At 35.7% G+C, this 17,671-nt stretch overlaps 3 protein-coding genes across 3 annotated transcripts; all 3 read right to left on the reverse strand.

The window, feature by feature from the left end:
- Positions 1-1,174: 1,174 nt before the first annotated feature.
- On the reverse strand, positions 1,175-4,251 carry LOC110649694 (pentatricopeptide repeat-containing protein DOT4, chloroplastic). The gene has a single exon (XM_021804377.2). It carries the CDS (start codon positions 4,087-4,089, stop codon positions 1,453-1,455), a length of 2,637 nt encoding a protein of 878 aa, XP_021660069.2. The 5' UTR covers positions 4,090-4,251; the 3' UTR covers positions 1,175-1,452.
- A 6,168-nt stretch (positions 4,252-10,419) lies between these two features.
- LOC110649717 (60S ribosomal protein L11) lies at positions 10,420-12,461 on the reverse strand. Its single transcript, XM_021804407.2, has 5 exons — positions 12,438-12,461; positions 12,248-12,355; positions 12,114-12,156; positions 11,825-12,020; positions 10,420-10,804 (listed from the first exon to the last, which is right to left on the reverse strand). Exons 1-5 carry the CDS (start codon positions 12,438-12,440, stop codon positions 10,606-10,608), a joined length of 549 nt encoding a protein of 182 aa, XP_021660099.1. The 5' UTR covers positions 12,441-12,461; the 3' UTR covers positions 10,420-10,605.
- Positions 12,462-13,044: 583 nt separating this feature from the next.
- Positions 13,045-16,275, reverse strand: LOC110649705 (uncharacterized). The gene is made up of 3 exons (XM_058140341.1): positions 15,976-16,275; positions 14,841-15,707; positions 13,045-13,666 (listed from the first exon to the last, which is right to left on the reverse strand). The coding sequence occupies exons 2-3, from the start codon at positions 15,680-15,682 to the stop codon at positions 13,447-13,449; spliced, it is 1,062 nt and encodes a 353-aa protein (XP_057996324.1). The 5' UTR covers positions 15,683-15,707; positions 15,976-16,275; the 3' UTR covers positions 13,045-13,446.
- Between the last annotated feature and the right edge of the window lie 1,396 nt (positions 16,276-17,671).

The following is a 17,671-nucleotide window of genomic DNA, read 5'->3' on the forward strand; positions in this document are numbered from 1 at the left end:
CAAGAATCAATTAGGCTAAATAGTTATAAAAAAAAAATGGTGCAATGAACAATTAGTGGGCAAAGTAAAATATTCATGTAATGGTTGAGGTATACCGTACTTGACACAGGTCAGGCAGAAAGACATTATAAAAGTTGTACACTTTTTTGCCATTGGAACCATAATCATGAAAGGGAAAAAAAGGCCTAAAATATATGGTTAACAGAGTGAAGATATTGATTGCCATCTCCTTTTTCGCTGAATGCCATGTTGGATTTATTCCCTACCATGGCAAATTCAATCATCCTGCCCACACCCACAGATCAAAGAACAGCACAGCCTGGGAATTAAGCTTCTAAGATGTGAGAAAGGATTTATCATAGAGAGCAAAGCAAATACAAAATTGTAGATGCTAAGTAAGGGCATAATATTAATCCTACAGTTATTATCATCTTATCATGCTTCACTTCCACAATTTTCTAAGTAGACAGTTTTAGAATTACATTCACATGATTTCTGACTAGCATTTCATGGTTAAATCAGTCATGGAAATATAACACATTTTGACACTTAAAAGGGTGGTCTTTTAAACTTTCTCAACTATTTAGACGGTTTTATTTACTTTTTTGGTATTTAACTTTTATGAAACTCGAATTTAAAATTTTAAAATCCAGAAAATAATTTCAGTATCATTAATTAGATGGCTAATTGCATCTGCATAGAATTAGAATTCCAAATTCTTATGGAGAGGGGGAAAAGGTCATTATTATCATAATAGTTTCAATCTGTTATATGCATTTTCAATTCAGTTACAGATTTGGACTGCTGGCCATGGAATTATTCCCATGTGCCATCTTGAAAAGAATGTAAAACTAACCTCTTTTTCTGACCATTTACGCCCTGCCTTTCCATGAAAACCAATTCATTCTATCTTGGAGATTCCCTTTTAATCATTAACCCTTTCAAGAACAATAAAGAATTTGAGGCAAACACCGTAAGAGGGCAATGGCTAAAAGATTGAAAAAAAAGAATAGCGGGGGAAGGTTGTTGTTGGGCGGGGGGTGGTGGGGGGTTGGGGGTGTGCGTGGGTGTTGGTGGTGGGTGGGTGCGGCGGCGGTGGTGGTTGGTGGGTGGGTTGGTGAAGAATGCCTCTTATAATACAAACAAGTAATAATCCAACAGCAATGAAACACAATACAACAATGCCATTTTTGTGATCTCCATTCATGATCTCTCCCTCGTTCACAAATGAGAAAAGGGTAGCTTTCCGTTTCTCAGTAGTTTGGAATACATAATTTGAACTGATAATCAGTTTGACCTAGGTATACAACAGGGACCCTGACTTGAATTCCTAATCTGCAAAATGCTTGTCTTGACCAGTATTCACAATAATTTTCTGACCAATAAATAGGACTCAACCTCCAAATAGCTATGATAAGCTCTATTACATTCAAACTCCTAACATCGCATGATTTACCAGAAACCTCTGCAAGAACAAGTACCATCCTTAAAATGATGAAAACGATTAGAATCTCTCATTACGATCTCCCTCCTCGTTATCTTAGACATGAACTTGGCCATTTCATGACAGTCCCCACAGACTCTTAAATTTTTGGTTACCCGTATCGTTTTGCCGGGTGGTAAGTTCAATATTCCAAAAGCCATGGCCAATTTTTCACTATGCCCACAAAGAGTCATTTCCTTCTCCAGGTCATCTGCATTAATCAGTGAATATTCCATTTTAGGAAAGTAACCTTCCTCCTTCATCTTTGATCTTAACTCATTCAATAAAGACTTGATCTTCTGGGATTGTAGGTGTGAACCGTCTCCAGAAACAAATATATGAACTTTGCCCTTGACCTCTATCCAACTGCAGCCAGGATTTTTCTTTAAACCCCGCCCACCAATCCTCTCTCTTAGTTTTTTCACTTCTTCCCACTTTTCAGCCTCAGAATAGATATTTGCTAAAAGTACGTAGTATCCTGTGTTCTCAGGTTCTAGTTCAAAGACATGTTCTGCTACTTTTTCTGCTAATTTAACATCATGGTGAATCCTGCACCCACAGAGCAAAGCACCCCATATTGTGGCATCGGGTTCAATTGGCATTGATTTTATGAATTGATATGCCATTGATAGTTTCCCAGTGCGGGCAAGAAGATCCACTATACAAGCATAGTGCTCCAATTTTGGAGCAATACTGCATTCATGTTGCATAATGTTAAATAATATCCATCCTTCATTTAGTAACCCAGAATGGCTGCAAGCATACAGTATAGAAATAAAGGAAACTTCATCAGGCTCAATCCCTGCTTGCCTCATCTCATTGAAGGCAGCAATAGCTTCTTTCCCAAATCCATGCATTCCATACCCAGCAATCATCACTGTCCATGAGATCAGATCCTTAGTGAGAATCATATCAAATAGTAACCGTGCAAGAGCTAATGCCCCGCACTTCACATACAAGTCAACAAGTGCATTGGCAACATGTTGATCAGAAAAACAATCATTTCTCAATATGAAGCCATGGATCTCTCTACCTCTATCTAGAGCAGCTAGGCTAGCACAAGCTGGAAGAATACAAGCGATTGTTCTACCATCAGGTTTTAATTCTTGTAACATTGCAACAAACAGACCAAGAGCTTCATTGGGATGACCATTTTTTGAATACCCTCCAATCATAGTATTCCATGAGATAATGTCTTTCATAGGCATCTTCAGAAACACTGAGTTAGCTTCTTCCATGCTTCCACATTTTGCATACATATCCATGAGAGAATTACATACAAAAAGATTTGATTGGATATCATTTCCCTTGATGTAATTATGCACATCCTTGCCATCTTCCAGTGACCCATTACAAGCACAAGCATGAAGAATTGTAGAAATGGTAAAAATATCTGGTCTAACACCTTCACTTTTCATTTTTTGGAACAATCTAATAGCCCCTTCAGACAAACCTTCTCGAGCATAACCTGCAATCAAGGAAGTCCAAGATACAACACTTCTTTCACCCATCTTCTCAAAAACTAGAATTGCATCATGCAAGTCACCACATTTAGAATACATGTCCAGTAAAGTATTAGCAAAGGTTATTCTCCTATCAAAACAGGCCTTTATTGCTAAAGCATGAACTGCTCTACCCAACAGAACATTGTCACAATTTACACAAGCTGCAAGGACACTGATCACTGTAGACAAATCCAAGTTAACTCCCAAATATAGCAGCTCTTTGAAAACCAGCAGTCCTTCCTCGGGAAGATCATTTGCCACATAACCACTTACCATAGAATTCCATGAGATAATATCTCGGTCACTCAATTCATCGAACAACTTACGTGCACTCTCAACTTTCCTAATGTTGAAGTAAAAAGATATTAGAGAATTAACAACAATATTATGGGAGCCATAACCCAATTTCAACAAATACCCGTGAGCCCATTCACCTTCCTTACGACTTCCTAATGCTGCAAAACACTTCAAAATGCTGGAAAACGTATGAGAGTTCACTTCAACCCCCAAATCCAGCATCTTCCTGAATATATGTACACTTTCCTCAAAATCACCGATCCATGCATACCCAGTTAACATTAGATTCCAAAGAAAAACTTTCCGATTTGCAATCTTATCAAAAATTAATCTCCCTTCTCTTATATCCCCACAACTTACGTACATAAATACAAGTTTTGTTCCCAAAACCCCATCGATTGAAACCCCATTAGAGCAAATAATCGAATGAACTTGTTTGCCATCTTGTAAAGAGTTAGTGTCAGCACAAAGCTGCAATACTGAACAGTAAGTACTTGATTCAATTTTGGTTTTTGGAGACATGTGAAGCAATTCTATGGCTTTTCTAAGATTACCCACTTCACATAATTCACAGATTTTTCTGTTGCAATCAGAGATTTTGTATTCTTCTGCCTCAATAACCGAGGAAGAGATGGACAATGTGGTATAAGAACTGTGTAAATGGGATGAAAAAAGAGTGGACTTTGGATATGGTTTAGCAAAAAAGAAGACATTTCGAGATTTAATAGAGCTGTCTCTGTGGTTTTTGTTCTGTGGAGAAACAGAGATCTTTGGTGGTGCGGTTTTGGCCATGGAAATCAACATTGAATAGAGAAAAAAAATGCGGGAAAACAAACTTTTAAAAAGATCAACAAACGAATGGAAATTGCAGCTGTCGAGGAAAATTCATTTTTTAAAAGAGAAAAAGAAGTCGTGTGTTTACGTACATAAACTGGCCATGTGGCTTACATGCGCTAAAGCAAGATGTGGCCTTGGTATTTTCAGCAATCATAGAAACCTACAATATCTCATATAAAGGGTAACTGTAACCGTGTTATTAAATTCCAAATAATTGGGTGAAAGGGGGCTGTCAATCGGTTAATCACTAACAAATAATTAAATATATATATAATAATTAAAAATTAATATAAATAAATATAATTAATTAAATTTTAATAATTTAAAATAAGACTTTCGATATTTATTAAATATTTATTATCTTATCATAAAATAAAAGATACATATGTTTTTAGATTAACAAGCTAGCTAGCTTGTTAATTTTTTTATGGGATTTATAGTTTAATTCTCTTTACCAATACGAAAAGAAATTTTGATCCTATAAACTGATTGAATTGTTTGAGTTATATTAGTTCATTGATTTGATCAACTCGTTCAACATGGTTAAAATGAATTAATTTTTTATCTGATTCAATTATAAATTAAGTTTGATTTAGAATTTAATTTAATGATCTAATAAGTTGATTTGACCCGAGTTTAATAAAACTGATATGTAATTCTAATCCAATTGCATATTCCATCTAATCTAAAAGATTTCCTTGAAAATATGAATGCAGTTGTTTTCCAATTCTCAGCCAGTCTTCAACCTTCATGTTTTTCTTTCAGCAAGCAGGCAGCTCATGCTGGGAAATTCCAACCCATTTACGCTCTATAAGGTATATATCTCGTAGCCCTCCTAGAATTTGATCTCCATGAATTTTAAATGGAACCTGTAAAGGTGTTACTGTGTAATCAAGTAGTTGATTCTTTGTAGAGAAAGATCTGCTGACTGCTTTTGTTTTGTATCTTAAGCATCTAAAGACGATATAACTTCTCTGATTTTGAAAATTAGAATCTCTCGTTTTCATCATATATCCATCTCTACAGTCATATATGTGGGGCATGCAATGAAACTGAAGTGTTTCAGTGAACCTACGAATCTATTCTTCATCACCATACCACAGATCCACAGTTTATTTACAATTGTTGCATCAGATTTTGATTGCCGTATTGAACTATTCATGAAATTCCTTAGAAGAGTCAGTTGCTGAACTTTATAAGTGATGCAGTGTCAAAATTTTAGCCTCATTATTAATGATTATGTATGAATTGATCCTTAACGATCGTCAAAATGATTATTGCTGGATAAAGGCCAGGCCAATAATAATGGCATTTCCCAACTTTTTATCGTTCATTGGGTAATGGGTACTGGTGAATTTTCAGAATTTGTCTGACCTTGGAAGGAAATAGAGAGTGACTCACTGGTTCCCTTTTATGAGTGAATAAACTATAAAAAATGAAGTAGCTATCATACTGGAGGATTAAAGGCCTATTTATCCCCTGAAATCAGTAGTTATAGACAATTAAATATATTCAAACTTGGCAAAGTAAATAAATTTAATTTAAATTTAACTCTATATAAAACCTTTCATATACTTGTCATGAAGCTTGGATGTCAATATATTGACGTGAGGATGCTTTGTATGAAATGTTGTGAACTTCAACTGAGAGCTCAATTTTTTATGCAGCATGTTAAATGTGGCTGAGATTGCAGATAGGCCTTTAGCTTTTGCCTTACAAAAGGATGTGCTTCAGTTAAGGTTTCAAACACGAACTCTAATGGAAGTAGAAGTGGCAAACCATCCCGGACAAGTTCCGCATCAAGAAGAACAAAATAGGAGGATAAGAGTGAAAAATCTCAATTCCCTGAAATTGTGCTAAGGATTCATACAATATAATACTTGAAATTTTATTAGATTAATAAATAAAATTTTTTGATATTATTATAATTTAATGTAAATATTTGATATTTTTAGTCTATTGATCAAATTATATATATATATATATATATATATATATATATATATATATATATATATATATATATAATTTTATACTTAAAAAATAATTTTATTAATTAAAATTAACGTAATTATCTTTTGAATCAAACCAAATAGATTCATGTATATAAATATAAAATGTAAAATAAATTCATACCTTTCTTATAAAGTAATTTTGAAAAAAATATATAACTAAAAAGAACATATCTCACATTAATTATAGCATTTATTAAATAAATGTATATTTTATATATAATTTATTTTAATTAATATATATATTTTTTATTTAATAGATGATGCAATTTATGATAAATTAAATCTTAATAAAAAAAATTTTCACTAATTTTTTTCTTTTTCTTTCTTTTTCCTTATGAAGAGAATATTATTTGGTTGATTTTTTTTTATTTCTCTTCAATTAAAATTTTGTAACACCCCAAAAAAATTTTAAATTTTATTATTTTATGAGCATTTTTGGTATTTTAATTTTACTTAAATTTTAGGAATTTTTTTGAGATTTTTCGGATTTTAAAAATCGGGTTTGATTTTCAGAAAATATAAACTTTGATGATTTTTAAAAATTAATTTAAAGACCACGTGGCAAAACTAAAAATATATTTGGAGTCTACGTATTTTTCTGAGTTTTCTGAAATTTTTTCGGAATTTTTGGACCTCGTTTTCGGTCCCGAGGCAGAGTAAAAATTCAAAATTTTATATCTTGAATCGGACCGGCCGAATTGAACCGGACCGGATCGGACCGGTCGAATCGGGCCGGCCTTTTCCTTTTTCTTCTTTCCTTCCCCGCGCGTCGACCTCTCTTCCCTCTCTCTCTCTTTTCTCTCTCCTCCTGCCCCTGCCGCCAGCCAGCCACCTCCCCCTGCCACCCCAGCCGACGGGCACCGCCTCCCAGCCTCCCCAGCCAGCCGGAAAACGCGCGCGAACTCCCTCCCTCGCGCGCGCGGCGTTTCAACTTTCCCGGCCAAAATCCGGCCGATCCGGCCACCAATCGGACCGAGTCTTGTGTCTAAAATCATCTACTCGACGAGAGCTTTCCATAGATACCAAGAACACCGAAATCCATCGAGCGGTTTGTCCGATTTTTGCTCGGGAAGTTTTTAGCTCATTTCGACTTTTGGGCTAAATTTCTCACAAACCGTAAACCCCACGAGAAAACCGAGAGTACCCGAGCGCTCCACTGTACGAGAGCTTTGCAGTTTTTTTCCGAGCATTAAATGAGCTTAGAAAATTCTGAAAAATTTATGTACTAACCCCCGTGTTGTGGGCTTCGTGTAGGTATCCTCAATTCGCGGAAATTCGACAGTTGACCGGGTCTGCAAATTTCGGGCCAGACAGACCCGTTACCGGAAAAGTCTCCAAATTGGACTGAGGTTTTGGCTACCCCCCCATTGTCAGACATCCCGAGCGTGTTCCCGAAGTCGGAATCGGCAAAGGTATGTTTTTACGTAATTTTCTAGTGCTTAAATAGGATTAAAAATCCATAAAATATTCGTGGTAGCTTAGAAAATTATGATTCTTTTTGCAATAGCTTAGTAATATTGCTAAGGACCGCGGGGCAAAGTTTTAGAATTTTTAGAGCTGATTTGGGCGATTTTTGCAAAAATGATCAATTATAAGGACTAAATTGAAATTTTACATATTGTGATGGATGATTGATTTGATGGGCCCAGGAGGGGCTGTGTGATGTGATTGAGTTGTGGACATATGGATTGTGAATATAGAAGTGTGTTTTGAGCCCTTTTGCAGGTTGGGTAGGTCCTAGGTATAGGGGAGACTCTGCCGGATTTTCGGCACCACTTAGGATGTACTTGGTCTTTTTTTGATTTGTATTGAGTTATTTGTATTAAATAATTGTAATGTAATTGTCAGGTGAGCCGAGACAGCCTTCTTCCTCCGCTCAGCCGCCACAGTGACCGTTGTCAAGTCTGTGAGTAAAATATTAATTTTAATTGTAATTTCATTATTATTATATGTTCAAGCATGCCCATGCATCACTTATATGCATATATCTATGTAGATAAACTTTAGGCACGATTTATGTTGCATTCATAACTGTGAAAGTGTCATGTATGTTGCTGTGGTAATTTGGAGCAGTGTGTGTGCGTTGGCGTGCGTGTGATGTGGTGTGGACTATGGATAGGACGGGTAGACATGGCTTGAGATCTTCGCTGGGATCCGGTCCTTCGGGGTAGACACGGCTTGAGTTCTTCGCTGGGACCCCGATTTGGTTATTAAGTGGAAGTCCGAGCTGAGTTCTTCGCTGGCACCAGGTTGGATTTAAGAGAGCTGTATAGGAGATCAGCTCACATATATTATGATTGATGTTACAGAGTGCGTGAGTGCTCCAAATTACCTTTTTGATGTTATGATGTGAAAATGTTGTTGATGTTGCATTTCACTTTACAGGTTGCATTAATTCTAGATAGTTATAGAGATTATGGTTAAAATTGATATTTTACTCTCTGAGTCGAACGCTCACTCCTGTTCAATATTTTTCCAGGCCACAGGAGGATATTTTTGAGGTTAACCTGTTTTTCTCCCTCGCAGGTCATTTATTTATGTTTGTGTAATTCTATAAACTCCTAGAATTTCCGCACGTATTAGAAATGTTTATTTGATTTGGGTCTGTAAACTAAATTATTATTGTGGACCTGTAAAATTATTATATGCATGTTTGATGGACTGGATGAGGGAGCTGAGCTCCCATTTATCTTTATGATGATATGAGTATGTGGAGGGTGAGCTGAGCTCCCCAATGGATTGTTTAATGTATTTACAGGTATTGTTTAATGTGTTTACAGGTCGGGTGAGTAGTTAGACTTACTACGGGCCTCGGGGGCTTTAGGCTGGTCCAGGTCCTAGTGCCGGTCAGGCCCATAGGTTGGGCCGTGATAAATTTAAACTCATTAATAAATTTTTCAAAAATTTAGTAAAAAATTAATAAAATAAATTTTATTTGCACACAATTTATTATTAATTGTAGCATCTATTATATAAAATACACATTAATTAAAATAAATTATATATAAAATACATATTTCATTTAATGAATGTTATAGTTCACGTGAGATATATTCTTTTTAATTATATATTATTTTTAAAATTACTTGGTGAGAACACTTTGTAAAATCGTATAAATTTATTTTTATATTTCATATTTGGATATATAGACTTATTTGGTTTGATATAAAGATAATTATGTTAATTTTAATTATGAAAATATTTTTTAGTATAAAATTTAATTAATTGACTAAAAATATCAAACATTTATACTAAATTATAATTATATCTAAAATTTTTATTTATTAATCAAATAAAATTTTAAATATTATATTATAATTTACCATTAACTTTTTAATTTCACCATTCTGAATGCAATTATAAAAAATTTTAAAAATTTGACTAATTCACACGCAAATTAAGTTTATAAGTATAAATGTAAATTGACCCAAACTTTTAACCTTTTCTTTGTACAATTGACCTGAGACCTTGTCTCCTCGACCACACCACATATAAGTTCCTCGATGCAACACATTACAATGTCAAATTTGGTTAATTCACAATCACCACTACAATATGGTTTATTAACTGTCTTTAAATGCCTGGTTTCGAGTTTGTAATTTTTGCATATGACAATATAAAAGGAGATAAGGTGTTGGAACGGAAAAGAGGTGTGAAGAAGGGATCATAAGCTGCAAGATGTTGCACAACGATCGGTAGCAAGCTTCAATTTACCTCGCCCACCATCTAATTTTGTTAAGGAGGCCCCAAAGCTATTGAGTTAAGCAGCTATCAACAGCTACAGAAAGTAACATATTGCCAAGAACAGAGGAAATAAAACTCCCAGATCTGAAGGAACTAGCAAAGTCCAGAGGTCTTGAAAGGTTACTCTAGGTTGAAGAAAGTGAGCCTTTGGAATTGCAAGTCCTCAAAGCTTCCATGCACACACATAAAAACAAGAAGATTAAAGTTAAACAGTGCTGAAGCAAGAAAATGGTCCTGAATTTTGCATTGGATTTGCCCGTCTTCTGTTGTTTTTGGCACGGAAGTTTCTCATTTTCGCATTTCCTATTATCTGCAAGAACTAAAATTTTCTATCGCAACCAAAGGGAGCAATAATTGGAATGGTCATCGACCACCTCAATTGACCAACCATTCAGTTCGCAATTACTATACTATATAATGGCAAGCTGCAGAAAGATTACCAAATCTTGCTTGCTACTGGACCATAATTATTTGGGCTAAGAATGATTCTCGCATAATCTGCCCACTCACATAAATAATAACACATAATTTTCATGACTTTAGCATAATCTACTCACTTGTATAAATAATAAAGCATCCACATTAAAATAATGAACCATGATTAGTATTCCACCTAGTAAACATTCAAAGTTCTCTCTTCAAAAAAGGTTTTAATTCCAAGAACATAAAAATTGTCCTGCTAAAAAATGACAACTCACCAAAACTTAATATGATCAAACCATTTCTAAGCTCCAATAGTTTGGGCCTTGTTAAGGATGACACCTTCATATTTCACTTGAAACCACTTCATGGCATCCTCCTTTGTCACCCTGTGCTGAATTCCAACACGTGACTTGCATCTTCGGCGACGACCAACACGGTACCCTGGGCGCTCGAGAACAACATAGAAATCCATTCCATATATACCAGTTGATGGGTCATACCTGATAAGAGTTGTTAGGTATTGAAGTCAGTTAAGCAATAAGTTCAATTATTTACCCTTATTGAATCAAAATGAACATCCTGAGGCATGAAAATCCTCTATATTTAGAACATTGAACTTGAAAATACAAGGTTTTTATCAAATGCTTTGTTACAACTATCAAGCAAAAAGACCACAAAATGGAGAACTAAAATAGAACCAACCAACACCACGCAGACATGTAGTCCACATACAATTATGTAAACAAAAATGCAAACCTAGCTAGTAAAATTATTTATTTGAACAAGGAATACATAAAGAAGTCCATCCTGAACATAATTACATAGATGCCACTACAAGAATAATAGTGTCCATCATTATTGATACTGGAAGAGACTTAGAAAAGCACAGCCTTAAGTCAATTTCACCTTCACTAGTGGGCAGTGCAAAGTCTATGGTAAATACAATCAAACAGATGTAATACAAAATTCCACTGTTTCTCCATAATATGAACCCAAAATATGAATGACCAACAAATATGAAAAGAGTGAGCGTGGCATCTGCCCATTTTTTTCAAGAAATCAAAATTTATGTAACACAATAAATTTGAAATGAACCATAAAACTGAATCAATATAACACATGTAAGAGTTGGAAAATATTATAAGCAGATGTGAATGGTGGAACCTAGAATCTGAGTTAATTACATTCCAACTTAACCAACAACTAGGCTCAGACCACACGCTAGCAATATGCATGTGTCTTGGCATAAGCTCCAAAATGTTATACATGTCACACCATTCCAACAGAAACCTAAGCAGCCAAATCAACACCTAAAATTACTGCAACTGTCTTACTTGTCTAAGTTCTAGCTTAGGGCCTACAGGGCAACAGTGAACAAGCATCAGAGCCTATTCATATGACTATATCCAACCCTTATTAACCAAGGATTAATTTCACCATGAATTCATAAACCGGAAAAAGCATTCACATTTTCAATAAATACGAGATATTAAAACATAATCAACCGTATAAAGACTCACTTAATTCCAAGATCAATGTGCTCCTGGATACCAAATCCAAAGCAACCGGTATCACTAAAGTTCCTTCTTAAAAGTTCGTATTCCTTGACCTTCAACCCGCTCTCAAGCAGCTGCATGGCCTTGTCTCCCCTCACGGTCACATAGCACGCAATCTTTTCATTACGCCTGATCCCGAAAGATCTAACAGTGTACCTAGCTGCTCAATGCAATTTTCAACAAAAAAAAAATTAAAATTTGAAAAAAAAAAAAACAAAATAGGATAAAAATAACGCAGTGATTAAAATCATACCCTTAGAGAAGACTGGGGCCTGACCACTGAGTTGCTCAAGAACCTAAGAAAAACAAAGAAAAATTTATTTTTTAGTTTTCCAAAAGAAAAACAAAGCAGAGAGAATTGAATAAATGGAAAAGAAAAGGAAAAACCTTGGCAGCACGGGTGAGACGATCGCCACTTTCGCCGACGGAGATGTTAAGTACGAGTTTCTGTACTTTTATCTCTCGCATAGGATTTGAGAGCTTCTTCTCCGAAGCCTAATTTAACAACAGAAAACAGAGTCAGTACAACACATAGAAAAACCCTAGTTAGAAGCATAGGAAAAGAAAGAATAGATACCATTGTTACGGTTTGGAGGGAGCTTTAATGCAGAGAAGTGTTGCTTTTATAAGTGAATACAGGACTAGGGTTTGTAGATGGATAAAATGACAGAAATACCCTTAAAAAATGGGCTGGTTTCTGTTTGTTGCCAAGGAGGCCACAAAGCCCGGTCAGAGGATGGGCACGGGCCCGGTTTAAAAGAGAGTTTGATTTGATTTTGGGTTGAGGTAATTTTAACTGTTTAATTTTTTTTTTTTAATGTGAAAAAATTACAGATTGAATCGAATTGGACTATTGAAATAACCTGTCAATTCTGATGTAATTCAGGTTTGGAAGGACCCTAACCATTGACAGAGTTTTCGATTTCAAAGTTCAATTTTGATACAAATAAAAATTCTGATTCCAATCCAAATCATGGCCATGGCTACGAAAATCCCTTCTTAGTTTTGCCAACAACCAATTACCAATTTCTTATGTTCAAATTAATCAAGGAAACTTTTGTTAATTTTTAACAAATTGGCTTGCTCGGGTGTGGTAACCAAAGATTACCTGATGATATTAGTCAAGAGTCACAGCCAAAACCAGCAAGCTGAAGATGTTAAAATAGAAGAAATAAATAGGAAAGGAACAAGCAAACTAATCTTTCATCGTAATTAATTGTATGCAAATTGTGTGTATATCTGTACATCAACCAATTTGTGAAGTGTGTGCATGGTGGGAACTCTCCAAATAATATTTTTCCATCATATAGACAGAGACAAAAGAGAAAAAAAAATGCATATGGAAGAAAACAGAAAACCCCTTCTCTCAATATTAGAGACCTTTCCCAAGCCTTGTATCGAAAGGGGGCGAGCAACTATACAACCTCAGGCCAACACAAAGAATATAGAAATTGTCTTGGCAGGGCATTGTAAAGCACAACCAACATTAACCAAAATAACCTACAACCCCGCTGGGCAAGCTCTTGACAGGCAAGCATGAGAATTGCAGTGCAAGAGAAGAATCTTTGAGCTCCATTTGCTCCCAGTTAAAATATATTCACCCGGAAAAACCAAGGGAGTACAAAAGCGATTACTAGGCATGCCATCAGAAAGTTACAAAAGGGCTGTCCCCGCCAACATCCTCTGCCTCTGTCTGATGAACTACCACTGCTACCAATAAATCTCCTTTGATTCCACTCTTCCATAAACCTGTTGTCCCCAACACCTGTAATATTCTTTGCTATCTCCCCGCAAATTTCACACATTCTGCATGAACAACAATGTGTTGAATTGAGAAAAACATCAAGCTGTAGTTCAATAGAATCAAGAAGTGAGACAAATAAGAGGATGCTGGTGCAGAGTAGTGAGAAATACTTAATGAAAAAAAAAGTAAATGATGGAACACCAACATAAGATCAATACAAAAATGTTAGGCCATTGCTCATGTGCTTATGGACACCCAGAAATTGAACACTGGTGTTTGTCTGAAAACATCATGACAGTAATGCAAGTTCACAATATTCTGTGCTCTATCTATGTGCGGGCGCACGCACACACAGTCACAGAAATGACCTTCCTACGGGATGAAAGCTTTTTTCATGTCCCATATTACATACGATAACTTGAAGATTTAACAAGTCAAATAAAAGCAAAACAGATAAATCAGAGAAATTTTTAGTAGTTAGATAGGCTTGAGACATATCCCAGAACCCCAATAACTGTAATAACAGAAATTTCCTTTATTTCCACTACCATTTGGTGTTTTCTAATCAATCATAATAACTGGAAAAACAGCAATTGATTGGACGTTCCTCAAGCATACCCAACAAAAATTGCATCCATATTCCTAAATTAAAGCCATTATTTGAGCTGGAAACTAATGAAATAACAATTGCTGATTGCTGTTCCATACACAGAGACCGAAAATTAAAGAAACTCAGAAGCAAATCATTTACTAACTTTGAAACAAATATTGTTGGTGATAATCCCTACAGCATACACATTTAAATCACAAAACACTTTAGACCACGAAAACACTTGTACACATTTTATTTTGTTTCTTGGATGGTGCAAGGAAGAAGACGATAGGTGTAAACTTTTTCCCCTCTATTATCTGGAGGACTTTCTCTCACCTTGTTTCATTTTTAATTTTTCACCACAAAGTCCAACATTAATGGAAAACAAAATAAAATAAGAAAACCTTGATTGTTGAATTCTACTCAGAAGTCAGAACCTTGCTTGAGATCATGAGACTATAAACAAACTGTTTAAATGAAAGATAAATGGCATAACGGCACAGCCCTCTTCATTAGCAAGCACAAGATAGTATGATAAACTACTAATGATTAAAAAACTGAATCCAATTCAATCTACGAGCACATACAAACAGGAAACACAGACTACATACCGAGGCTAAGTTATTGATAACAAAAACGTGTACCTGTTTCCTTTCAGCTTAAACCAGGCCTCGGCACAATAAGCATGTGCAATGCCGAGCTCATCTTTGCACCCACAACCAAGCTGAATTAGACCCATAGAAGAGGTGGTTTCACTAGTTTCTTGCAACCCCTCAGAACTCAAGTGACAAATCCGACAAACCCTTTCTCCATCCCAGTCCTTAAGACTGTCTCCTCCTCCACCAGCACATTTCATATCAATCACACATGATTGCTTCTCCCCTTTGGACACCTCTCCCTTTAACTCATCCACCATTACCTTACTCGGTCCCAACCCACAGCCCTTGATTTCCAACAGCTCGTTTCCTCCTCTAATAGATCTATGCTCTTCTGAATTTACAATTATCACTGTCTCAAGCACAACCTCATTAACTGAAATACTGGAATCCCCATGACTTTCTTGCTCAACTTTATCCAATGCCTCACTATTTCCTCCTCTAACACATGCTTCCTGACCTCCTATCTGAATTTCTCTATCATTTGACCCCAGTTCATCAATTTTTATAGCTAAATCCTTGTTTTCTCCACTAAAACTCACGATCTCACCTGAATTTACCACAATCATTCTCTCAAGAACGACCTTATCAACTAAATTAATTGAATTCCCGCTAGTTCCTTCATCCAATGGCTCACCAATTCCTTTTCCATCACTTGCGTCCTTATCCCTAGCACTCACTGTCTCTCGTGAATTTGGAACATTTGGATTCTCCAACACAACCTTATTATCCGAATTGCTTGAATCTCCACTTGAGGTCCCAATTGTTTCTTGATTAAATTGACCCAAAGTTCTAACGATTGCTTTATGTCCATTCGTTTCTTGATCCATTAATTTTTCTTTGCCAATATAATCTCTGCAAAAAACTCGAAGAGAATTCCTATACTATAAGCATTTATGCAAACAAGTAGCCAGCTATCTATCTAAACCCACCATCAGGCAGGCCATGAACAAAACCAATCCTATAAACCCAAAAATATCCAAACCAACCACTGTACTTCATGTTTGTAAACCAAAAGTATTCAAAACAAATAAACAAACTCAAAGAAAAACGAGGCTGATTACGCTAATTAAGCGAAAAGGGAGATAGCTTTGATGAAAAAAATGAAAACCCAGATGATTACCGACTCCTTCAGGATAACTTCAACTCCACGTATAAGCCCCCACCAGTTCTCTCAACAAAAGAGTTTACTTTCAATATTAAACATATAACAAAAGAGCAAAAAGAAAGAGATCTATTCGTCTAGAGGAGTTTTCTGCAAGCTAACCACACCAAATACTCTGTCTATACACATACAGTATATATTTATGGCTACAGGTCATGTGAAAGAGACAGCGCTTTGGTGGAGAAAAATAACTGGAAATGGTAAGGAAGAGATGGAGTGGGAAGTGGAAATGCTGTTAATTATAAATAGTATATATACTGTAAATAGTTATTCCCTGTAGTCAAGGTTTCTGATTTGTTATCTTTGATTACTGTTTTTGTCACCAATTATCAAGTACACTAATCTTCCATCCAAATTTTATTGCGTGCGAATGTGCAAGAGTAAACGCTGATCATTAATATAAAAAGAACATGGGACACAATGATTGTATCTATACCCAATCAACCTTTTTTTCACAGAAAAAGAGAAGTTTTTGTGAATGGATAACGAAGGACAGAACTAGGCAGTGTAGCGGTGGAGGTGGTGCCAACTCTGGTGCCGTGTCGTTTCGGGTTTGTCTTGCAGTGAGTTTTGACTCTGTATAAAATAGTCCTAGGTTTCCTACTTACCTCTGTACACAAAGTTGAAATTTCTTTATGGGCACCTTGTGCTTCTTCTTTACACAAAAAATGCACACACTAAAATGGGGGTTTGATAGGAACTTGGCACTGACCGATTAAACTTTGTGTTCTTTGTCAAAAATTGCATAATTGAAACAGCAACGAATAAATATGAGATTTGATTTTGGTCACAGCACAAGAACTTGTGGACAAAATTTTGAGCGGGTTTAGGGGGAGCTCAGGTAAGAAGTCAAAATCTTTATTAGAAATACACATCCTATTCTCCTTCCAGTTCCATTTTTGTGATGAATTTTGAGCTATACATGAATCATAACTGGTAACTGAACCCAACTTGTATACCCCAGAATTTATATACGTTACTTTTCCCATACGCACTATGGGCCTGTAGGGATGGCATATCATCCATTCATGGATGATACATGGCTGGTATAAAGGAATAAATTGTATGGATGGTCAATCTGGGGATATCCTTTTCTTTTCTTGTAGGTTATAGCAAATAAAATAATCTCCTCGTATCCTTTATAATTTATTCCTTAACCACACCTGCAAAGAATATTAAGTTGAGCCTCCCCAGCGGCAAAGAATATCACTAATGAGAAAGACTGTAAAGTTCAGGCCCGTAAGAGATTCATGTTCACCTGGATGATTGGATCTACTCCAGGCAAAAATTGAAAGGACCCACAAGAATAATTACCAATATCATGAAAAGGAGATTGTCGCCTGTGAAGTTTCTATCAATAATGATAACTCAAAACGACGCATTCTCATATCGGCATCGTCAAATAATACTTCTTGTTCAATAACACAACGTTTTCTCTCAAGCAACTAAAAAATTCAGGTCCATCAGATAATGGCAGCCTGGATCTTTTTTTATTTATTTTTTTTAATACCCTAATTATTTGTTTGAGACTAAAAGCATTATGGTATGCAAATTGCAATTATTATGTTATTTTTTGTACAATTTCATGGTTGTATGTCACTTTTTAGATTCCATTGAACCATCAGCACACATCATGCAAAGCAGCAGTGGGAAC

Source organism: Hevea brasiliensis, chromosome 18 (genome assembly GCF_030052815.1).
Source record: "Hevea brasiliensis isolate MT/VB/25A 57/8 chromosome 18, ASM3005281v1, whole genome shotgun sequence".
NCBI classification, from domain to species: Eukaryota; Viridiplantae; Streptophyta; class Magnoliopsida; order Malpighiales; family Euphorbiaceae; genus Hevea; species Hevea brasiliensis.

Bases quoted from the DNA above. Each gene is read 5' to 3' on its own strand.
- LOC110649705 (XM_058140341.1), bottom strand. From the start codon at position 15,682: ATGGATCAAGAAACGAATGGACATAAAGCAATCGTTAGAACTTTGGGT. The intron at 13,667-14,840 runs GTACACGTTTTT...TTGTTCATGCAG, and splicing joins TTTAAGCTGAAAGGAAACAG to AATGTGTGAAATTTGCGGGG.
- LOC110649717 (XM_021804407.2), bottom strand. The intron at 12,157-12,247 runs GTTTTTCCTTTT...TGTTTTTCTTAG, and splicing joins GTCTCACCCGTGCTGCCAAG to GTTCTTGAGCAACTCAGTGG. The intron at 12,021-12,113 runs GTATGATTTTAA...TGCATTGAGCAG, and splicing joins GGCCCCAGTCTTCTCTAAGG to CTAGGTACACTGTTAGATCT.
- LOC110649694 (XM_021804377.2), bottom strand. From the start codon at position 4,089: ATGTTGATTTCCATGGCCAAAACCGCACCACCAAAGATCTCTGTTTCT.